The 23871-nt window shown below is 53.5% G+C and overlaps 1 protein-coding gene across 1 annotated transcript in view; it reads left to right on the top strand.

Annotated features, from left to right (window-relative positions):
• LOC104291547 (protein CEPU-1) overlaps positions 1-23871 on the top strand; it is a 144136-nt gene that overhangs the window by 65176 nt on the left and 55089 nt on the right. Inside the window, exons 3-4 of the mRNA XM_009890792.1 lie at positions 1159-1185; positions 2570-2597. Coding sequence (XP_009889094.1) covers positions 1159-1185; positions 2570-2597 — 55 coding nt within the window. The remainder of the gene's footprint in view (positions 1-1158; positions 1186-2569; positions 2598-23871) is intronic.

Here is a 23871-nt window from a genome sequence, read left to right as displayed (position 1 = left end):
GTGTGGGGAATACCCGCCTTCTGCTGTGGTCTGAGCTCTTCGTTTGGTCCTCTTAGCCTGGAGGGATGGGTGGTCAAGACTACTGCTCATTTCAACGTTCACCCATAAGGTAGAGCCAGGCTTTTCCCACCTTGCAAAGCCACCAAGGAGGCAACCCAGAGGCTGCAGAGATCCCCGGGTGTGCTCTGGGAGCATGAGACCTTCTCTGAGCCGGGAGGTACTACGTGGTTGAAGTTTCTGTCCCCACCAAGACTGTTCCATGCCCAAAACGTCGTGCAGTGCTGTGCCTGCTGCTCACCTGCCCCATACCATTTGTCCAAGCTCCCATGGCAGGTCGTTGGATGGAGCATCTTCTCCATCTGGGGTTCAGTTTTGTTTTAATCCTTGTTTTCCCCATTGCCCTGGAAACACCGCAGAGGAGAGCGGTGGGAGGAGGCAGAGCCGGGCGCCCCCTGCGGAGGGGGGCTGGGGGAGCATCTCCTGCTGCACCACGGGGAAGGCTGGGAGGGTTGTCCACGGCCCTGCTTATGGGGCTGGGAGGTTATCTTAAACTTCTAGCAATTAAGGAGCCTCTGCAAGGAACAGCTTCAGCCGATGGGTAGAGGAGGAGACAGAGAGGGGCAAAATCAGCCAGACAAGGGCCAGCGAAGGAGGAATGCCTCAGAAAGAGCTTCCTCCTGGTTTTGCTGTGGGGACTCTGTGTTTCTCTTGTTGAACCAGCAGAAATTGCTGCCCTTTTCTCCCCCCCGGCCCCAGTCTGGCGATCTCCAATGTCCCCTTTGTGGGTCCCCCTTGCCCATGCAGATCCTTGCCCATGCACAGCCCATGCTCCATCACCTTGCTGCCTGGGTAGACTTGTCATCACTGGAAGGTCAAATGCCTTGAGGGACACATCTGTCACCAGCCAGGTCCCCTTCTTTGGCGTTATATCCATCCTTTGTGCTCTGTATCCTCAGACACCCGCCGCTCGGAGATGTTTAAAAGCGATACACGGGTTCTGAGATGGGACAGGCAACAGCGGAGGGATGGGGCTGGCAGCACAAAGATGGGCATCTTTTTTTTTTCGTGCTCTGTGCCCCATGGCTTTGGGGTTAGAGGGAGGTTGTCGCCGCCGGGCGAGACAGCTCTTTGCAGCGGGGCGCGTAACTTGTCGGGGAGCAGCGGCGAGTTACAAGTCTGCAGTGGGTAATTTTTTTCCCTTCTCTTTTGCATGGATTACACTTGTTCTCTGCTTGGCCTTTTCAGCAGGGAGAGCAGTTTGGATACACATTACCTACACAGCAAAGTGTGCTCTAATTGGCCGAGAATTGGTCCCAAAATGTCAGGGAAAGATTTATTTCCCAGCGCAGCCTCTCCAGGTACTAATTTTTCTATGGGCCGCCAGATAATGGCTCCAGTGCACAATAGCTCAGAGTCCCTAATCAGGATACAGAGCTGTAATTGGGTTGAAGGGATTTGAAATCATTAAAGCCACCATTCAAGGGGAATAAAAAAGGAACCCCCACCTTTCTTTTCTCCCCGCCACCCCCCAAGACAGAGCGACTGTGTTTAATGAGCAGCTCCTGACATATCACTTGTGATATTCTGGTAATTGTGTCGGCAGCAGAGCAGCCCAAGAGGAGGTTTCTGAGCATCCAGAAGTGTGAAAGTCTCGGATCCTGCCATTTTGGGGACTTTTTTCTGGTCCAGCACCCAGCCCTGCATCGCTGGTGGGTGCAGTGGGTCCATCTCTCTGCATCTCCAGGTCCCTCCTCACTGCTGGGTCGGAGCATCCTCCAGCTGTGGGTGCAGAGCGAGGTCAGGGTTAGTTTCCCCATTTTGTGGATGGTCCTGGGTCCACATTGGTGTTTTGGCATCGTCCTACTGGTGAAATTGGTGAGAACTGGTGAAAAACAGTGGTTCTGCAGTGGCTGAAGAACAGCAGGTAGGAAGCCGAGCAAAGGTCTCCCACACAGGGCAGAGCAAAATTGTTTGGTTTTGCTTTGATTTTTCCTGCTTCATGATTTTCCTTGTTGAATTCCCTGCTTTTCACATCAGACCATTTCTCCAGCAATGTGAGACCTTTTGAATTCCAGTTCTGTCCCTCCCAAGCCCTTGCAAAGCCCCCGGGTCGCTGTCACCCAGCCCTTGTAAACCCTGCAAAACCGTAGAAGTTTTGTTTGGGTCAAATAAAACATTTTGCTTGACTCTGCAGGGGTTTTTTATTATATTTTATTTTTATTTAATCTCTGGGATTTTTTTTTTTCCTTCCATGGCTCTAGATCCAAAATTTCTTTAAGAAACACCCACTGAACACACATTATTGACACAACTCTACTGGAAGTGCAGTGGCTTTTGTCTTTTAAGCAGCACAGCTGTGCTGCCGTTGAATTAACACCATTATCTGGCGTACTACGACTTCAGGTATTAATTTCCCCTAAGCCATGCAGTACACCGCTCGACTCCTCTGGAAGGATCATGGGGAAGGTGACGTCAAGAGCCTCACCGATGGTGGGGAAAATATGATGTCCAGGTTTAATTGGCAATGATTGTTTTGTCTTCTGTACAAAAAGCAGCAAATCCCCAGAAGCTGGTCAGGAGCACAGCTGTTTATGGCGAACAGAAGCTGCTGCTTATCTCCTTGTAGCAACCTGTCTCCAGGAGATCACGGCTTAATTAACTTGTGTGTTATCGAGAGTGAAATTGTACAGACATTTTTAAAAAAAAAAAAAAATTAAAAAAAAATAAAAATAAGAAGAGATAAAGCAGGAAGGAAGAGGTGACCTGGGCGCCAAGCGGAGTGAACTCTATAGAGAGCCAAGGCACGTGGCTGGTGTCGGCGAATTTGCGTGGGATGGCTGACCCCGGGCAGGGGAGAGAGCGATTCCCCGGCCCGGTGTGAGGGTGCAGAGCAGTGATGGGCTTGCCTGAGAAGGCACGTAAGGTTTTCCACTGGGAAGGGGTTTGCTCCTGAGCTGTGTTCCCTGGTTCAGGGACCGCAAGGGCAGGGCTTGGGAGCTGGAGCCTCCCGAAGGGGCTGTATTGGGGCTGTCGCACCTCGTCCAGGCTTTCCAAGGACAACCATGCTGTGCTGCTGCTCCTGGCCCCTTTCCCCCATTAATTTGGAGGTGGGCAACACCCCTCAGCCTCTGGTTTCCTCGAATAGATGTGCTATTTGCTGTCTGGATGGAGCGGCTGCTTGCAGGAGGGAGGGAGCTGAGTCCTTCCTAAAGATGCTCTGCGCCGGGCAAAGGCGATCCCCGGCTTGTAGATCCAAAGTTTGTTTAAAAAAAGCTGGGGCAGCAAGGCTTTCTATCAGTCGCGAGCATGGGGGTGGTTGGCCACGCTCTTTCACCCCAAAAGTGCCCTTGGGGCAGCTTGCCCGGTGCCACGGAGCGTGGTGCACGTGAGGGCTGGGGAGCGCAGGGCTTGCCCGGGGATGGGGGGGATGTCAGGAGAGGTGCTGCTGGAGGGAATGGCAAAGTAATATTTCGGCGAGGGACGCGGAGTCGCTTAAGAGCGCGCGCGGGGGGAGATTTGACAACCTTTCCCATTCAGCGCTCCGAGTGCTCGGCAGATCAAAGCCAGAGAGACAATAATACGTTTTGAACTAAGAACGTTAATTTGTATCCCGAGCCATTTTAATAATTTTTTTTTTTTTTTAAAATCCCGCTCAGCCCTGTCATCTCAAGCCAATTCCATTTAATATCCATCCCTTCGACTGACAGATTTTTAACACCGTAATTAGCATGTATGGCTCTTAAAAGCCTTCGCTGGTATCTCAGGCCTTCTCTGCATTATGGCATCTTCTCTCCCCTCCTCCCAGCCCCCCCTTTTTTTTTTTCCGATGTTGTTATTCCATTTGTAGTTGTTTATTGTGCCTGCTGAGACAGATTAAAGACGGGAAGGAGCCTGAGAGTTGTTCCGCGGGGCTCCCGTGCGGTACGGGGTGAGCATGGCAGAGCTCGCGGAATCAAAACCCGGAGCCTCGCCTTTCAAACCGTGTGTCTGAAGAGCGGAGGTGGTTTCTGAAGTGTTTCATTGCTGCTTTGTTGGGTCTTTTTTGCTTGATTTGGGTTTGGGTTTTTTTTTTTTTTCGGTTGGTTTTTTTTTTTTTTTGGAAGGGGAAGAGGGAGGAGTATGAAGGGTTTCTTTTTCCTTAATGAAAGCCGAGGTTGTCGTATAACCACATACGACTGAGAGCTGGGGCTTGAAAGGAAAATAAGAGCTGTTATGAAATACTCGGTTATATTGTAAGGTTTGGCAGCGCCGAGAAATATCCTTGAGTGTTATTGCATAGAACAAAGCTTTGCGTGCTCCATGCGAGGATGAAAGCAGGTCCAGCAGAAGGCAAGCACGGCGCAGTCCCCTTATTTCCCCTTCTAAGTCTTTAAGTGGGATGTAAATTGTATATACCGCAGGCGTGCTTAGATCTAAGTCTCCTTCCTCCAGCAGAAATTGCCGGTGAGCGACGGCGACGTGTGCCAGTTCCCATTTGCGTGTGTGATCTGATACACAGAAGGAGCGCGATTTTGTTTTCCTAAGCCACCGGAGTGTGAGCGAGGGGGAACCAGACCTTGGCCAGAGAAACGGAGAAACCAAATGCTTTCTTCTAGTGGATTTTGTTCCACTTCACTGTTGGCTAAGGATGGGCCCGAAGCAAAATCCCAGCTCGGAACAAAAGCCTGAAAGCTGAACCCGCTCCCGGACTGCGGTTGCTGCTTATCGCAGCTGCGATAGGAATCAAACCGGGAAACCTGCGCCTCTCCGCCGCCGCAGCATCTGATTTTTGGAGCGTAGTTGCCCTGTCCTGCAGAGGTGTGAGCCTCGGGGGCGTTCGTCCATCTCTCAAATCCGTGTTGGAAGACTAACACGCAATGCTTTGCAGCAAGCGCTGTATAACTAACAACCTTTTGGGGTACCTGGGAGCTAGGCAGGCGTTATCCTTTCCGTTTTGCCCCGGGATGAGAATCCAAGCGAGGAGAGCCAGCGCTTGGCTTTGGGGCAGAGCCACGCTGAGCCCCGTTTTGCCGTTCGAGCCACACTCGTGCGGACCCACGGGATGCGAGGGGACGGCGTTGAAGCCGGCATGCTGCCCACCTGCGGCTATTTGGGATGCTCACCTGCACCCCTCAGGCATCCCTCCCGCTGCCCAGCAGCGGGGACGCGGTGGGTTGGGATGCTCAGGCTCCCCAAACCCCCTGGTAGACCCCCTCCAGCAGTTACAGACCCTCCCAAGTCGATGCGTTAAAGCACAGCGCCGGCTTCTCGCTGCTCCGAAGCACAGCGGAGCCAATTTGGATGTCAAAGACCCAGCGCCCCGCTCGGCTCCGGGGTGCCCGTAGCTGGTGCAAAGCAAATTTGCAGAAGGCTGGAGCAAAGAGCTCACTCCAACTGGTTATTCCTACCGCGGCACCTCGTCGGCAGATGCTTTGCAGGGGGGGACCGCTGCCCATCCCGGCTTTGACAGGATGATGGGCTTTGGCATCTTCCCTTCGCCAGCTTGGAGCTGGCCCACGGCGCGGCTGCTGGGTCCACGGGGGCTTGCAGTAAAGTTTCGGGCTCGTGCCTGGCTTATTCTTGGCACTTGCCGCTTCTTCTCACCGCTCCGGCGGTATTTCTGGTGGCTGGCTTGCAGCTGCGGCGCGCTAACCTTCCCCCCGATGGGGGTAATTGCCCTGCGAGCCCCATGAAGTCGGTGTGGAGTTAAAGCTGTGCTGCAATTTGCTTGCGGAGCGTGGCTGAAATCCTTTCCTCCCCTCCTCCTCTGCTTTTGAAGTTAGAGATTGCATTTAGTTGCCGGGTTTGGTGCCCGCTTTGCAGGAGGCAGCTGCGGTTCCTTGTAGCCTTTTGTTTTCAGATTGCCTTTCTGGAGATAAATACTAACATCCACCAGGCAATGATGGGCGAGCTCTTCTTTGTAAAGCCTCGCTTGCTTTTTGGAGTCCCTGCAAAATGTCAAGCGGTCTTTTCCTGCGTCCTAAGTGCACCCACTTCCCCAGGTTCCTGGTATTTTGGGGAATAAATCCATTTACTCGTAGTTAGGCTGAGTAGGTGGCTGGATGCCACCGTGCCGCTCTGAAGCCCTTGGAAAACTGGACTCTTAGACCAAGAAAGAGTTATCTGCAACTGCAGATTGCAAAAAATTGGCATTGTTTGATGCGGTAACCCAACAACCAGTTAAGGAAAGTTGAGCAGGACAAGGAAAGTTGAGGCTGCTCTGTAATGTCAAGGTGAGCAAGGCGATGGCATTTACCTTGGAGATATCCGGGGCTCGGGATCTGGGATTAGTGTCATCTCTCCTGTGGCAAGCGAAATTAGGAATGCAGAGGCTGTCTGTGTTTATGATACGGGGTTGTTAGGCGCTTCAGGTACTGTCATTCTTATTTAAGGATATATTTAAGGATTAACAGTAAGAAGTCCGGCATTAGCAGGAGAGAAATGAATGTTAGCGAGCTTAGGCTTGGAGGGCTTATTTTTGATCATCATCATGTGAGCTGCTTTAGGAGAGATGAGCTCCAAGATGGGGGGGAGGGGGGAGATTCTTGTATTTTTGCAGGAAAAGAAAACCTTTTGCAAGTTTAAATAGAGATCAGAACTTAGCAACAATGACGGCTGCATGGGTAAAGCCGCCTAACTCCCCGAAGCCGGTGTCTTTGCCAGGCTGAGGATCTGGCTCACAGCATCCAGCCTATTTTTAGGCTTTTTTTTTTTTTCCTCCCCCCCTCCCTCTTGCAGAGTATGCACGATCAAACAATGTCCGCAGATTTCTTTGTTCTTTGAAATCGTTCCGTGTTTTTAATTGGCAACCTTTCTGCTTCGCCTTGATCACAGTTGACTTGCAAGTAGGTTACATTTGCTATGTGTGGTGTCTCGGCTTGGGCTGACTCGGAGAAGTCCTCTCCTGATGCTGCTCCTTTCGACAGGGTGCAGGCACAAAGATTTTTCTTGCTGCAAACCATTTTCTTACGTGTAAACTCCGCGTTTCACTTTTCCCTGCCTTTGGCTTTCATATCTGCTGCCCACGAGCACTGGTGATGGCAAAGAGCTGTTGAAGATTCACAGCTCTGCACATCCCGAGGTTGGAAGGGCTCCTCTGAAGACAAGAAACGGGTGCAGAGAGGGTTTCTTTTGCGTGATGAGTTTAGTGGGTTCTGCTGGCTGAGGGGCAGAAGGAGGGAGATCTCGCCATGCTGTCACCTCTAAGGAGAAGTTTAAAATGTGCGTCACGGGCTCCTGTCTGAAGTCTCCACAATTCTTGCCTAGGTTATTTTTACATTGTTACTTCTAAATACTGGGGTTGCCAAGCTTGTCCTTTGGGGTGAGTAGGGGTGTGCTTCAACCCCCTCTGTCCAAACCCTGGGCTGGGGACCGCGCAGCTCTGGTCCGGAGCTCCTCGGGTGCGAGAGGAGAGAGAGGCAGGACACAGAAGCTGAAAGAGTGCCCAATTTTGTGTGAAGAGCCGGTGCCGGCGCTCACTACCAGCTGGATGTGTCCACACCGGACAACGAGTGAGTCTCCATTACTTATTGCTTCCTGAAGCTGAAACAATTGCTATTATCCCACATAATATTGCGTGACCTACATTTTTTTTTTACTTGAAAGCCTGCAGCTAATAATTAGTTTGAATTTCGATTTATAAATAAACACATTCATATTCTAGTTTTTAAAACGGGGGAAGAAAGCAATCCCCTCGATAGATGAAATCCCACCTCTGCCTGCCGGTCTCTCCTTTCCCCTCCTCTTCCTCCGACTTTGGGGATGGGCAGGGAGGAAGGAGCGGATTTGCTGGGATGGGTGAAGGAGGAGGGTTTTGCCGTAATGAGCTCTCTGGGTGTTTTCCTGGAAAACTGCAGGAGCCTCGGCGCTTGGGAGATTTGGGCCATCTGGATAAATCGGGTCAAGCTCCACGTTGGCAGCGATGAGGCGGCGCGGGGCAGCTCGGCCTCGCCAAAGGAGCCGGGGAGAGCGGCAGATTGGTGCAGGAAAGTGCCTAGCGGAAGGCATGCCTCTTCCCTTCCCCGGCTCTGCCGGCATGGTCGGCGTTGCCTCCGCTTCTTCTCCTCCTCGTCATCCCATCTGCCTGCCCGGCCGCATCCCAAGGCAACGGGAGGCAGCGTTGGCTTTGGGTCAACGCCTGGGACGTGGCATGCGGGCAGGGGATCGTTAGGCACCAAACAGGTCGGGTGTTAATTAGCAGTCATGGGGAGGAGAGGACCGTGGCTGGTGGAGATGTGAGCTCTCCCGGAGAGGAGAGATGCAGCTGGGAGATGCTCAGCTCCGGGAGATGGCTGCGTGTTCCCGGTGGAGGGCTCAGATCCCATCGGCGCTGGTGAGCGCACATCACGCAGGCGACGGCAGCTTTCCCCGTAAAGTCTGCGGTGGTTGTGGCGCTGGAGACACCTCATGATCTGCCTTTCTCCGCACACCTCAGGGCTTTCTGTTGCTGCAGGTGGAAAACGCAGAAAGCTGTCATGGTCATAATGCTTATACAAAATCCCGGTGTCCTCATTCAGTCATTCCTTGTCCAAGCTTCCCCCTGTATTTCGGCTTGGCCTCCGGTCTCCTTTTTTCATGGCGTGATATTGTGTGTGAAGGACTGATGGAGCTTTTTGTTTGGTTGTGGTGTTGGGTTTTTAGTTTTTTTTTTCTTTTAAGAGAAAGAGCAAATGGTAGAACTGCCAGAGCTCCATCTCTGGGAGATGCATCCTTTCCCTGGAGTGGGTGGTCCCTCCTTTACCTGGACCGGTACCCAGTGCCTATCCGCACCCATCCCGCTCGCTCTCGCATTCAGCAGCGGTAGCCCAGTGCGGCCGTGGGTTGGATCATCAGAGTGTGTTTTTATAGGCAGATCTCGCAACACAAGTGGCTGCACCCGGTATTTGAGCCAAAGCTGATGGAGAAAAAGAAATATAAATAATAAAAGCCTGCCCTTCTTATGACAAAAATCTTCCACCACACCTAGCTGTACAGTACAGCACCGCGTGGGTAATTGTCATTCCGCTCTGAGCTGATGGTGTGCGTATGCCTCGAAGGAAGACAATCGCTGGCCTTTGTAATTTCCTTTATGGGGAAAAAAAAAGAAAAAAAAATCCAATCAAACTTAATAGGGACGAGACCGATAGAGTTCTGTGGAAATTGGTGTGAAATCCTGTAGAAAAGGGTAGACAATGAGGCGTCCCCGGTGGGATCCCATGGGCAAGTTTCGCCATGCCATGGGAAGGTTTGCGTTCTCCGGTTGCTTTGGTAGCGCTCGCCCGTAAGGTGTGATCCAAAGCGATGCCACTTCAGGTGCTATTTTTATTCCAGAAAATGTCAAATCCTTTCTCGGAACTTAGTGACTTGTTGTCTTGGTAATTTCTTGCAGAAACAAGATCTATAAAAATCCCCTGTTTTCTTGGCACTAGGCTTTTCTTGTCTATTTTGGATGTAAATATTACAAATAATAAATGGTAGCCACTTCAGTAGGACATGAGCGGTGTAATTTCTCCCCCAGAACTGGCTCTTGTAGGGCTTCCTGAGGCACCGATGTATGCGGGGATGTAGCTCTGTGCACTTCTATTTATGCTACTGGCCCAGCGTCCTTTCAGTAGGAGTCCCTGTATGCCGAGATCATATCTGGCCCCGTTCTTTCTTCATGCACTGTTTCCTAATCTGGAGCCCAGCTCTCTGGGAGCTGGAAATCCAGCAACGAGCGGGGTTATATTCATTTTGCATTGAGGGTAGTGGTGGGGAACACCTACAACCTCTGCTTTTATTATTTTATTTTTTTTTTCCCCTTGAAATTTCCGGCAAAGTTGACATTTTCCACAATAAATAATCGCTCCGGGAATAACTGATTTCCAAACGGCTCTTCTTGGGAGAGAGTGAGATGATGAGCAATGTCTCTCCAATCGCAACAAGATCCCCGGAGTCTGAAGGAGCAAGGCTTGGGCACGAAAGCCAGAGCTGCCCTAATAAAACATTTACTGGGGTTTGGAGACCTGTTCGCTCCGACAAGGCGCATACATATTAAATGATCAAAGTTTCCATGCCTTCGGAGGAGCCGGCTGCTAATCTAATGCAACCCTTGGGCTTTGCTCACCACTGACTCTGCATGAAAGCAAACGGCGGCTCTGTTTTCGTATTTAAAAGATTTCCGAGCTAAGCCGGGTGGGTCACAGTTCAGGAAGCTGTAGGATCTGGTCTCATAAAGGCTTTGGCGAGGAGGGGCTTGGGAAGATGGGTTAGGGGTTGAGAGTGGATTGGTCTCCATCTCTCAAGTCCTGTCCAGCTCTGACCCTGCTGCATGCTGTCTCGGTGCTGCCGTGGTCTCTCCTTCTCCTTCTCCTCCTCTTACTCTTGCTCATCTCCTCCCTAAGTTGCTCTGTCCCGTGTCCCGTTGCCCGACCCGCAAAGGGCTCCGCTGGCTTTTCGGATCCCACCTTGAGTTGCAAAGTGGATTAAAACCAGAGCAAAGTGGGGGGAGCAAGAAAACCCAATCAAACCGATCCCACCCTCTTTGGATTTATAAATTGAGCACACTCGAGCTGGGAAGTGCCGAGGAGGAAAAGGAAAACACAAAGCTCCCAGGGCGCCGTTTTTCAAAGCAGTGCAGTCCTTTATTTGACTGTCTGCGCTTGGTTTAGCTATGCAGGGAAGCGAGCGGGTAGAAAGCCTCAGGCTCAGCACCTCTGCCAACCACCAGCTCTCCCGTTGTCTGCTGCTTTTGCAGGGCAAATACTTCCCCTCCTTGATTCTCACTGCTCCAGCGGTTTGGGACCGATGGGTTTGGCTTTCCACTTGGTTACAGCATCTTTTCTACTTCTCGAGCATCTCTCGTGTCTTTCATGTAATTCCTTAACTAGTTTCCGTTTACTGACGCTCCCTTTCTTTTAAGATTCTTCAATCTGTTTGATCATTGTAAATTTCTCTTTCTGTTCCTCTGATAAAAATTTAAATCTGGGCACTTTTTGAAGGCTTCCCCTCTACCTCCCCCCTCTTCTCTTTCTCCTTTCCTGCTCAGGGGGGAGACAGCCCTTTTCTAGGAAAACAAAATAAATAAAAATTAGAGTTTGAAGTGTGACATCTCCTCTTAAAAAGAAGAGGAGGGTGAGGAGAAGGGGAGGAAAAAAAATACAACAACAAACCAACCACCTTATGTTCTTACAGATGTGACATCAAAATGGAAAACTATAAAGGACGTGTTTTGCAAAGACTCGTACAGGGACTGAGTTGGTGCAGTGGGAAACGGGCAACCGGAGTCTCTTGTGGCACTTTGAAAGCGTGTCCCCGAGCCACCACAGCCCGGTTGTTTTAGCTTAAGTGCGCGGGTGCTTCTCCCCCTGCCAACACGTACTGCGGTCTCCCACGTGGGGAGCGGAGGGGGCTGCGGTCCCCTCGCCTCGCTGCGGAGGGGTGGCGAAAGGTGGGTGATGGGGACGGTCTTGGGAGATGAGGGTGAAGCGATGGAAGAGGTTGGGGAGCCCACTCAGTGACAACTGTTCACCAGCACCCATTGTGTCCTTGTGTCACCTTGGCGTCTGCGTGCGCGTCTCCCACCACAGAGGCATCTCCTTGCTCGCTGTGGAGGAGGTTTTGGGAAGCAAGATGGAGTAGGCAAAAAACCATGGTGAGTCCAGTAGGAAGGGATGCTGCCCAGGGCAGGACTGCAGAGCTGTGGGGTGTCAGCTCCTTCCGTGCCTCGGTGGTGGCCACCGTCATCCGATGTGTGGGGATGGACAGCAAGAGCTGCCCATGGCCGGGGGCTGCGCTGGGGCAGGGCTCAGGTGCGGGGTGACCTCTGGTTTCCCACCAGCCTGGAAATGCGCAGGGGAAAACACCCGTGGGTTCATCCTCGTGATGCCGCGGAGCTGCCGGAGCAGCGGTCTGGTCCGTGGGTCTGCTCTCGCAGCCGAGCAGCATCTGGGAAGTCCTGCGGGGCGGCAGATGTGGTCGCGGCACGCGCTGTTACCCAGGTAACTGCCTTTCCTCCCCTGAATCCTGATCATTTGGTTTCTCGCCGTACCCCCGTGGGGCCCCGTGACTGACTTCGTCCCGTCCAAACCCAGCAGCGCCTTGGCAGAGAGCGGGCTCCCCGTTCGCAAGCACCGTCTCCCAGCCCAGGGAGGGTGGTAGGTCAGTACCTGGGCACAGTAGAGGTTGAGATGTGGTGTTCCTGGGGAGGTGGAGGTCTCACCCACCGTGCTGGGACTCCTCAAACAAGCTACTGTGTGGCTTGGGGCAGTCAGGATATTCCCTGGGGGCGTCATCCAGCCCAGCGACTGTGCATAAGGGGTCCAGTGTGGTGGCGGGAGTGCCGTATCTTCAGGTGGACACCTGCCTGGTGTTTGGGTTGGCTTCCTGGAGGCAAAGGCTGTTGGACTGAAGCAGCAGCAGTTGTATGTCATTAATTGAAATAAAGGGATTTCCCGAACGCGTGTGAAACCTCTTGGCCGGCTCGCTACAAAGGGAGCGGTGTCACGGTGAGGCGGTCATGTACAAAGCGAGTTCATCTCCAGGTTTGCGTGTGTTCAAGGGCAGCAGAGCATCCCTGCTGTAGGCAAAATACCCATGGGCGCAGAGACCAGCCCGGATTTTGCATCTCTGTTTTCTAGGGGAACTCATAACAGTCAGGAAAAAAAGGACCTACGCTAAGTCCTGTATCTCCTAGCGTGCCAAAGCCTTCCCCCAGCTCGAGGGAGGTGGCTCGAACGGGCGCAGAAGGCTTTAGGAGGTTGAATGATGTTTCAGATGATAGTTTCTCCTCTGTCACTTCATCAGCTTCTGCACGTTTCCAGGGTTAACCCCAGCGGAAACTCTTTCCGCAAAGATTTTCTCCACCAAAATTATTGTGCCAACCGTCTCGCGTCACTTCCATCAGTGCTTGTGGAATGTCCTGGCTGTCCCATGTGAGACATGAATGTCTGGAGACACTCTGCTGCGCCCCATGGCCGTGACATCCGAGTGCTTTCAGCAACGGCATAGACAACAGCCTGATGCAATCGATGATCTCTTTTGGGGAGGAGGAGCTGCAATTAATCTTTGCTTGTCTTTATCGCTTTTTATCGTCGTCTTGGTGGCTAAACTGCTTGTACGGAGGGAAAGGTGTCCGCTTAATGGTGAGGACCCTTGTCTGGTGAGGAGGCACCGGGAAACCTTTTGCTTCCGAGATGCTCATCCAAATACTCGTCATCCAACGTCTCTCTGGTGGCAGTCCAGCACTCGGTGGGTGGCACGGAGAGGGAACTTTCTTGGTTTGTGGCTGATGGAGCTTGGACCGCAGGGTGGGCTTGTGCCCAGCGATGTGCTAAAGCCTTGGGGCTGGTTGTCACACCGCGAATCGGTGCCTTGCTCCTGCTCCGTCTGCCTCACCTTGGATTAATTACAGTACAATGCGATATACATTTATATGGTGTCTGCACAAGTGTCTCAGGGCCCCGTGCAATCTGAGAAATCTAATTAAGGTGCAGCCTCCAACACGAACGCTTATCACCGAGATGTGTACAGCGAGACAGAGGCGGCGTGCCTCCACGGCTCGGCCAGGAGCTGAATCCACACTCTCGTGGCATTATTAATTACTCAAAGCTTGGTGTCTGAGACACCGATCGATACCGTGGGCCTGGCTACATAGTGAGCTTTAAGCGAGCGTGAGGGAGCAGAAGATAACCATCAGCTGGAAACCCAGAGGAGGCTGTTCTTGGCCTGGGAGGAGGAGGAGGAGGAGGAGTCGCTTTGCGTTGAAGATGCGCAGTAGCAGCACATGTTTACCAGCGACTTTGACACTGGAAAGTTATTCACTTGATGCCGAAAGATGTCAGCGATACTGAATGTTGGCCTGGGGAAGGTCCTGCCTTGGGGACCAGGCTGGTGATGGGCGCAGCATCGTTCTGCGAGGTTTGCTGCAGAAACTTCTGTGGCCTTTTTAGTTGGTCTCAGGAGTGGCACCAGCTGTTGGGAATGCCGGGAAGGGAGGGAGAGAGCATCACAAGTGAGACAAAAGCGTAAATAACCAGGGGAAAAGGGAAAGGAAATGTGAAGTGGCCCTTTAAATACGAGCCTCCAGAGCCCGGAGCCCAACTAGCATTCCCTCAAGTATTCAAATGAGATTGCAGCATCAGATTGGTATGCATTAGGCTGGTCTCAATGAAAATTAACATGTAATTGCTTCAAATGAAGTAAGTGAGGAGGTAATCTGTTCTTAAATTGGATTCGCAGGATTTTGTGGTACCATAATGCAGCTGTGAAATGAAATATATTTTAAGGATGATGTCCTCAAGGGGAGAGGGGAGGAAAGGGGGGGGTCTGTGCTGGGAAGGGTCCTTTCCCTCCCTCCCTCTCTTGTTTTTGGTCTCATTAGTGCCATTTTATAAATGGGGAGAGTGTATCGGTGCAAGCGGCACGGCTGGAGGAGGTTCCATTGCTTTTGGCTCCATCGTGTTTCCTTCTTTGACATCCCTCCTGGCCAACCTCTCCCCCTGCTTGGTTCTCTGCTTTCCTTGTGGCACCAGTGTCCCCTCTGGGACCTTCTCTCATGAACACGTCCCCATCCCATTGTGATGGGACATCAAGAGATGGGACACTTGAACTTTGTTCATATGGCAAGCGACTTTCTGGTTATGTGATGGGGGAAGATCTGGCTATGTGATGGCTTTTGTATGTCTGTAAGAAGCTGTGTAGGTTCTTGCTAGGAGGCTGGTTTCCAGGAGGAGTTAGACATCGGAGCAAGAGGCACAGGTTTCCTTCTTGTCTTCGCCACTTGTGACCTTGGATGGGGAAGCTTCTTCTGCCAAAGGGAAAGGTCCTCTCTGCATCACCCTGGGACCCATTGCAGAGCTGCAAGGCTTGGGGAATCATCTCCAAAGGCTTGGGATGTCCTGCTGCTCCCATGCAGTCTTGTGTTGCCTGCACCGCCTCTCTATTTTAATTTTAAGGGTTAGTTTGTTGTCCTCTTTCTGTCCATCTCTGCCCATCTGCCAGTAGGAGCAATATGAGTTTGGGTGTCGCGATGAAATTGCGATTAGGAGCATGAGGGAGAACTGGTGTGTGGGAAGGTGACATGGTAACTTGCGATTATTCTCAGACTACAAATATACAGATGGTGTGCAGCAGAATATACTTGCTACAGGTAAACCCAGTTGGTCAACCACAAGTAGTACCAGTGCAGGCTCCCCCCGTCTCCCCATGGCAGCCATGCGCTTCAGTGTCCTGGGCTACTGGAGAGCTCTGCCAGTGCCTTGAAAACCTCATCCTTGATCTTCTGCTCTTCCCTGGGTTGATTTCCCCATCGGTGCCCTTCAGCCCTCTGTTTGCAGCACTTCTCGCTCCCTGTGCTCCTCCTGTCCCGCTGCCTCTTGACCCACAGCATCCTTGAGCCGCCGGCTCCTGCTCGCTCCTCAGTCCTCTCCGCAGTCCTGGCAGAGAGCGCTCACCCCTCGCCGTTCCTGTTTTGTGCCTCAACTTCTAAGGAAAAGCCACTTTAGTGATAATTTCCCACTTGTAATAAGTTAAGTGCATCGCTTCCTTTGGAATACATTTTCAGTGCAGTTAAGCTCAGCAGTCCCTTGCCGGTGTGCTTAGTTAAACGCGCTGCTTTGCAGACCGTTGGGGTGGATGGCATCGCTTTATTCCTGGGCCATTAGTGTCAATCGCGCCAAGCAGAACCAGGATTTATTCAGGGGGCACAGCTCGTAATTGAGCGAGTTCAGCGCCGGGGATCGGCGCTAACTGCTGGGAGCGGAGCCCGGAGGAACTTCCCCGCGGGGCTGGAGGAGGAGAGCGGGAGCTGCCGGGGAGGGGGGAGCTGAGAAGGATGGGGAGTTGGGGTGTCTTAGAGTGGCTCAACCTGAGGCTTGCAGGCGGCAAAGGAGCATTTTTGTAGAGAAAAGCGCATAGCAAGGGGAGCTCTCACTAGGTTTTCGGAGGCGGAGAGAGGAGAGTTCTCCTCCGCACCTTCTCAGATGAGGAGACCTTCTTTTACAGGGTTTAAAGTGCTCTGGAATGCCTGGGGGGAGGAGGATGGGCTCAAGATGGAGTTATTCTCGTCTTGTGGCATTTCCCACACTTCCTTTTGAAGCCTCTCAAGACAGCGTGCAGGCAGCTGGACCTGTTTGGGGTGTCTGTCCTGCAGAGGAGAGGACCCTTTTGTAGGTAACCCTGGAAGACGGCCGGGGAGGGAGTGACTTTTGCCTGGGGCTGTTTCCTCCCCCCCAATTACTTAGGCTGTGGGAACATGAAAAAGGAGAAAATTGGGAAGGAACAAAATGTCCCTGGAGCTGAGCGCAGGATGGCGGCACCGCGGGTGCTCCCCGGCGGGGTGACATTTCATTAGCAAACCGGCCGTGTCCCCCGTGCAGCTGCCTACGGGCGGTTTTGTGCTGGCGTCACCCCCCCACCCCTCCTTTCCCCGGTGTCATTAGCACTTTTGGAGGGCACCCAAGCAGATGGGCCGGCAGCACGCTGCCGTGGGGTCAGCCGCAGGGGTGGGAGCCCAGGTTGGGGACACGTTTCCAGCACGCGCGGTCTCGGGGCGACTGCCCTCATTGATGTTTTGTGGCACGCTCGGAGACGCTCGGGGATGGAAGATGCTATAGATGTGCAGAGCCCTGTTGTTAGCAGAGACAATAGGAGGATAAATAGAAAGGCTGGAGCAGGGGAGCAGGGGACTTGGAAAGGTGCTGGTGCAGTGCTGCATTGCAGAGAGATAAAAGACTTTTCCAGACGAACCATCGCTGCCTGCTGCATCGCACCGGTCCTGGGGGCCGGCGCGGGGGTCTCCGGGGACCGGCGGGGTGTTGGGTGCACGCAGAGATGCTCGCGGGACTCGTGGCGGCTCTGGACCCTGCCCTGTGCCCAGTCAGCAGGCTGCAAAGTGGGAACTCCGGATCATTTTGCATCTCGTCCTTCCTCCCCGGTCTGGTTTCCTCCCGTTTCCGTGGCGTTTGCCAATAAGCCCGGCGAAGGCAGCGTGCTGGGAGTTGTTTGCAGCTCTGCGAATCCCGGGCAATGAACCAAGGCGGATCTTTTTGAGCCCGGTATATTATTATTAATGTAATTAGCGTGAATCATTTGCATGTATAAACTTTCACTTGAGGAGATCAGGTGCTTCGCAAACACGCGTTAACTCGCCCTCCCCACCAAATACCTTTCAAACCTTTGCAGAGGGCAGAAACGAAGGGCAGGGACCTGCGAGGAACTCGCCGCAGGTCGCAGCGTGAGCCGGTGGGAACGGCAGCACCTCCCGGTCCAGAGCCCCAACTCCCTGCGCAACCACCGAGATGAAACTCTGTCTGGGCAGGGAAAAGAGGGGGAAGCACAAAGGGTGGGTGGTTTGGTTTTTTTTTCCACTTCTGAGCTCTGCTTTTGACTGGCTCAGCGTGATTTTGCAGAGGCGCCGGGGCGGCAGCTGAGCTGAGGGCATCCTCCCCCTTCAGCCTTTGGAGATGCTCTGGCTGCCGTTCGGGGAGGGGGGAACTGGAGGTGGGCACCAGCCCCAGCGGGGTCCTCCCGCTTTCCTGCTGGACCCCGCTGCTGAGTTAATCACTCGGTCAGCTCCTGCCTGGCGGGCGGCAGGTTCCCCGTGCAGGGAGGGGGTTTCTGGGCCCTGGCAGCCGTGCTGTGCTGTGAAGAAGTCCTGGGACCGCATCTCTGGTGGTGTCCCATCAGGGTGAGCTCGAGGAGACGCCCTCCAGCTGATCTTGCAGTTGAGGGGTGGGATGGCTGGGGTGGTCCTGGGGCGCAGGTGAGGATGGACGTGCCGAGAACCCCACCGCTGTGTCAGCCACACAGGCGTGCAGACCCCGCTGGGGATGAGCCTCGAGCCCCTGTTGGAGCCACCTGGGTGAGCAGTTGGGGCTTTCAGCAAGGCGGGACAAAACCTATGGAACCTTTTAATCCCATGGACCATCTTCCGCTGTGAACATCCCTTGCGTGGACCCTGTGTGGGTTTGCATGTCCAGCCTGGTCATCCATGCTTGATGGACTGAGATAGGTGTCCATCATAGAATGGTTTAGGTTGGAAAGGACCTTAAAGATCAGCTAGTTTCAGTGTCCCTGCTGCAGCCCCACTGGCGGCGTGTGAAGGGGTCTGCGGATGGGATTTTGCCTTTGCCACACGTGTCGGTGAGCACGCGTGCTCTCGGTGTGTGCTGCGTGTGCCGCACACGCACCGCAGCCGCCAACACCGCCGTGTTGTCTGCGCCAGCCTCTTCTGTCGGGTTGGTGCTCGGTGCGTCGGGTAGCGGTGCGTGGCGGTGCGTATGGGAGCAGACGGCGCCGCAGGGAGCGTGTGTAAGCGTACGCAGCCTGTGTGCGCACGGAAAGCGAGCAGATGCTGTAAATCATGCTGAAGAAGGGCTGGGCTGGTAGAAATCGCTAGCGCATGACTTAACCCGAAACAGCAAAGAGTATTGAGAGGGAAACCAGACTGGGTTGTGGCAAGGAGGGTTTTGGCTTAATATTTATTAGTAAAACAGCTTCCAGACCAGCTTTTCCATGATAAGCGCCTCTCGGGCTGTCCATGGTGTGTGCATCCCGGCCTTGTGGAGTTATGGGCAGCACCCAGCATGGGACAATCTGACCCCGGCTTTCCCTTTGCTCAGGAATTAATGGCCAAACTTCTGTTGCCACCGGAGCATAAACATCATAGGAAAGTCTATGAGAGCTGTGGGACTGAGCCTGAATAGGATTGAGTTGTTCACAGCCCAGCCTTTAATTAATCCTAATAAATAACAATAAAATGTGATAATCACAGAAATAAATCTGAGATGTGGAGCTCCTGCCTCCGGCGGCGGTCTAGTTTAGTTGATCATTTATAGCGCAGCTGATGGTGCGGAGGCTGGAAGGTGCTGCCTGGGCCGGGAGATGCTGGGGAAAAGGCAGGGCTGGAGCAGCTCGTCCCCTTGCTCGGCCTCCATGGGAGGCTTTTGCACCCAGTTTTCAACTAAACCCCAAGCTAGTTCCTCCGAACTGATTTCCAGCTTTGCAGCAGAGGCAAAACATTGCTGGTGTGGAAGGGATTGCTTCAAAATCCAGCGGTGTCTGCGAACTGCAGAGTTAGACTGGGAAGAAAAAGAGTAGGCATCTAAGGATGCTTGATGGTGGGTCGGTGCTGCGGCGCAACGCGTGGGGAAACTCCATCAGGTGGCCTGGATTTGGGAAGGGGGGTTCTCTAGGGCGGGCAGGCGGTGAAAACTAGTGAAAACAAGCCCGGGGGGGGTCAGCTTGGTCACGGCCCCAGGCTGGGCCAGTGAGTTTGCTGGGGTGAGCCAGGCTTACTCCCATCCCTGCCTCCCTGCGATGGAGCTTGTACCCTGATAATTGCAATGAAAGCGGCAACCAGGTTGGTAATTTTACTGAGCTCTTTTCAGTTCTAATTAACATTATTCATTCCTTGTGTGTCCTGCTGGGTTGAGACAATCTGTGCTCTCCAGTCCAGCCCTCTGGAACACCAGCGATCTGCACAAGAGGCAACGACAAAAAAAAAAAAAAAAAAAAAGTGTTGTGCCAATTACTACACTCCAGTAATTAAAAACCTCCTTCCCCCCACTGCTGGGCCACCTCCTCTCCCGTCATTTTCTGTGTGCAAACTCGCGAAAGCAAAGCGAGAAATTCAGGAGGGCATGTCATCGCTGCCGTGTGCCATCTGTGGCTGCGCCGAAGGTGCAGGGGGGTACCGGGGGGCCGTATGAAGCACGGGCGGGATCAGTGGTCAGGGCGCTCAGATCTGGCACCCTGTTGCTTAATTATTCTTCCTACGCGATGGCGGCTGCTGTGATTTGGTCGTGGGCTCTTTGGGGGCAGGTCTATGTCTGCGAAACAGCTGGCTCCCCTCTGGCCAGGGCTGTCTTGTCCCCACTGAGGGCTTTGTTGGCGTTTTCAGCCTTGTTTGTCTTTGTGCTTGCGTTACCTAAGGTGGCAGAAACCTGATGGTGATGCTTTCCCCCTTCCAATTTCCATCTCCAGCTGCTGTCCCTGCAGCCAGGCGGGCTGTTGGCTTCCCCCGGGGACCCTTTGCGTGGGGTGCGGAGGGTGCAGGCGCGAGGGCTTTGGCTCCATGAGCTCAGCCCCTCCGGCTGTGGGGATGCTGGTTGGTTTTGAGGGAGAGCGGCCAGTCCTAACGGACCGGTTTGCTTGTTAGAGGGTGGACGGCAAAGCCGAGCAGCTTTGGCTGCAGGAGATGCTAACGGGTCTGGAAAGGGCATCCCCAGCCTGTGCCTGTATCCCCTTTGCACCCGTGGTGGCATCGTGTGGGACAAGGGGATGAGCCAGCAGGTTGGGACAGGTAGGGAAGATGAATTCACGCAGCTCTCGCCTTTGGTCGGTGCACACAGCTGTCTTGAAATGCCCAAACTACATCGCTCGTGGTCGTTTTGAAGTGTCCTCGGTGGCAGCAGGGAGCTGTGAGGGTCTGGTGCAGCGTTGAGGAGCGCCATCTCTCTGCAAACCCTCACTGCCTACCCCCGGGGTGATGCAGCAGTGGTGTGTTCGCAGTGTTCCCACCTCCCCGGAGAAATAAAACAACCCTGAGGCTCAGGACTCTGGCTTCAGAGGGAAAGAAACAGCAGAGAGAGGGAGCGGTATCACCTCCTCCGTGTGCTGACAGTTGGCAGTTTTTTGTCTTCCTGGAGGAGAAGGCCTTGCCTTCAGAGCAGGAACGTAGCAAGGATTAAGGATCTTGAGAGAGAAAATTACCTCATCTGTGCTTAATTATTTTTACATCTCCTTTTTGGAGGCAAGCGCTGTTTTCCGGCACCCCGGGGACCTCTCTCTCCCCTCCCTCCCTGGCACATGGCGGGGGAGAGGGAAAGGCGAGAACCTCCAGCGAGGTTGGAGGAAGCATCTCAGGGGCTTTGCACCTTGCCAGGAGCCGGGTGGGAAGGGGGAGGCTGCAGCCTCGGCGGTGGCTTTGCCCTCCAATGGTGCTCGGAGCCTGGCTTGGTGGTCGAAGCCGAAGGCTTTCCGCTCAGCTGCCTGCGTGCCGGAGAGGAGAGCTTCCCATCCCTGTGTCGGGAGAGAGGAGCTGCTGGAGGAGGGACGGGGGAGCAGATGGAGGGGCTGGAAGAGCATCGGGTCGCTGTGGCGAGCCGTGGCCACGGGGGACCCTGAGCGGCGGTTGTGCGAGGAGGAGCGGGGTTGGCACGGTGGTGGGAAGGAGCTCGGGTAGGAGCAGGACCTGCCATCCCCTAAATAGCACATCGTATCCAGAGGTCAGAGTGGGTCTTTCCCAGGAGCTGTTTCTGCACTTTATTTTTTATATATATATATAGGCTCGGGAGCTTTAAGAGGCAGGGAAAGAAAATAAAATAACAACTTTAAGCCTGCCGATCCCAGGGACAGAGAAGCGTGTCTAGGTGATAAGAAGAGATTGTGACCGGGTGCTGTGAAGGGCGAAAGCACTTATTTCACTGTTGCCTCATGCGTTACCTGAGCCCCGTTGCTTTTCAAAAGCACTTAAATGCCCATATGATAGAGGGAATGCTTGGATTACACACTGTCTGGCTCCATTATTATCCAGGGATCTCCAAGCTGATGCATTTCACAAAAAAACTGGCGCGGAGGAGGAGAGAGGAAATATATATATATTTAGTTCAGCCTGCTTACAGGTCCTCAGGGATAATCCCCACAGAAGGGACCGGTCCGAGAAATTCAGGCCACGTCTGGCTTCTCATCACCCGGTCCTTCTCCGTGGTACGGCTTTGGCAGTGAGGGCGGACACCCCCGTGTCTGTGCAGAGCCGATTTCATGGCGTTGCGATGGGCAGACCAGAGCCGAGCACCAAATACCCACCTGCATTTTATTCAAACCCCATAGGTCCAAGCCACCAGCAGAGCTGAGGTCCAGAGTACAGTATGCTAAAGCCGTCCCCTGGGAAGACATCTCAAGTTTTGTTCAACTTGAGCAACTCAACTTTGAGGTTTTTCTCAAGTTGTAATGCAGCTGAGAGCAACAGCCGAGTTCTTGGTGTTCAGCCCAGGCTGAATCTATTGCTTTTTTTATGTAGATAATAAAAATCTGCTCGCATTTAATTTATTATTATCGTAATATCATTATGGAACAGCAGTAAAATTGTTTAATTTATCGGATGTTTTTCGCACCAGAGAAGGAGGATGGTGCAGTCGCTTGGGTACTTGCCTGGCAAATCAGCGGGGGAGTTGTGGGCTGCAGAGTACCCGTCTCGCCTTGGGCACATCATCTCATGGGGATCCCTCAGCCCTGACCCCCAAACGTTGTGCGTTGAGGCCGGGTGGATTATTTAGGCTCTTCCTGTAATTGCTGGGGCCAAAGGGATGCCTCCAAAAATAGGCTAGATGAGATGAGACAGCTTGTCCCCAGGTGGGTGCCTGTGCCTTCGCTGGCATCAGTAGTGGACATGAGAAGAGAAGGAGCCCACCAGCGAGGAGACAGACGGAGAGAGGCTGTAGACGGCTGCGTGAACCTCAGCGAGGACTTGAGCCATCTTGCTTTTATTATTACTACTTACCCGGTGGCTCTGCCCAAGAAACAATCCCTAAAGTGTGAGGATAAGTCCCTGACGGACCGCATGCCGCAGATACATCCATCCATCCATCCCTGGCGTGAACCTCCCCTGCTACAGCGGTTCGGCACGTATAGCCCATTAAACCCCCTGCATTCGTTGAGGTTACCCCGTGCGAGACCTCCCAGAGGCTGCCGCGATCTTTTCCGGCGCCTCCGAAGTTAATTTGCATCCCAGCCCGCTGCACAAGTAATGAAGTAGATTGGGGAGAATATAAACAGTGGATCTGAGGCTGAGTGGTTTTATGGAGGGACATTATCCTCCGTCGCCGGCATCCAGCAAAGCGCGGCTCAGTCGGAATGGCGCCGTAATCCCGAACTTGCTCGCTCGGAGAGAAGCAGGTTTTTAGCCGGCTTGGGGCGCCGCGGGTTTCTGCTGCTTAGGGAAAGGCTTGGAGAGCAGAGCCTGTGTCCTTCACCGATCTGGGGACGATTCGTGGAAACGGAGGGTTCAACCCTTGCCTGGGGGCCTGGGGATGGAGGGTTGCAGGGCTGGCAGAGACCTTCAGGAGGAGCAAGGCTACCCCCAGTAACGTGGACGGGAAAATAATCTCCTGCGGGAGCAAAGACTCTCCTAGGTTTGCGCCGTATTGTCTTCTGAGGGGGCACAGTGCCTTAGGCAGGCAGGATATAGGAGCTTTCTGCCTCCAAAACATCACTCGATAAGCGAAATGCTTAGCTGGGGCGAGGGGCGGTAAGTGAGGGAGATGCAGCGATGCAGATGATGGGTAGGGAAGGAAGAGCTGACAGAGGGGACGAATGGTGGGAAGCTCAAGGTTTCTCTTTAGAGGGGTGTCAGAGTGGGCTTTCTCCCGAGAAAAATGTCCCTCGCTCCTCTGTGAAGCAGAGCGAGCTGCTCTCCCAGCTCCGCTTCGCGTGTCTTTGCACGGCTGCAGGGATACGAGGGTCTGCGGGCAGAATGACAAGTGATGGGTTTGGGCAGGAGGTAGCAACCTGCCTCCTTCCCCCCAAAAATGTGTGGTTTGGACTCAGGATGGAGGTCTTGGCTCAGCTCAGGTTCTCTCTGAGGTTGCAAAGGAGCAAATGTGAACAGAGGGGTGAAAGGTCCTTCGGTGGCTGGTGCTGGGTGGCTCTGACCTCTCTACATCTGAAATCATCGTGAAGCTCTTGGCCAAATCTCTGGAGCCACCAGTTTAGATGGATGTCGGTGCCCTCAACACCGCACGTAAAGTGCTGACGTGGTCCTCTTTGGACACTGAAAGCGCTTGGTATCTGAAACTGCTGCTGGCAGCAAAGCTAAAAATAGTGCCAGGCGGAGCAGGAGGGGCTGGGGACAGGGGGGCAGAGCACCCAAGAGCAGCGCGCTGATGGGTCACCTCTCTGCTTTCTCCCCAGGTGCTCCGTGGATAACCGAGTCAC

The sequence above is a fragment of the Charadrius vociferus genome, unplaced genomic scaffold, assembly GCF_000708025.1.
Source record: "Charadrius vociferus isolate BGI_N301 unplaced genomic scaffold, ASM70802v2 scaffold858, whole genome shotgun sequence".
NCBI lineage: Eukaryota > Metazoa > Chordata > Aves > Charadriiformes > Charadriidae > Charadrius > Charadrius vociferus.
Note: the sequence above shows the minus strand (reverse complement) of the source record. Positions and strands in the feature narration are given on the sequence as shown.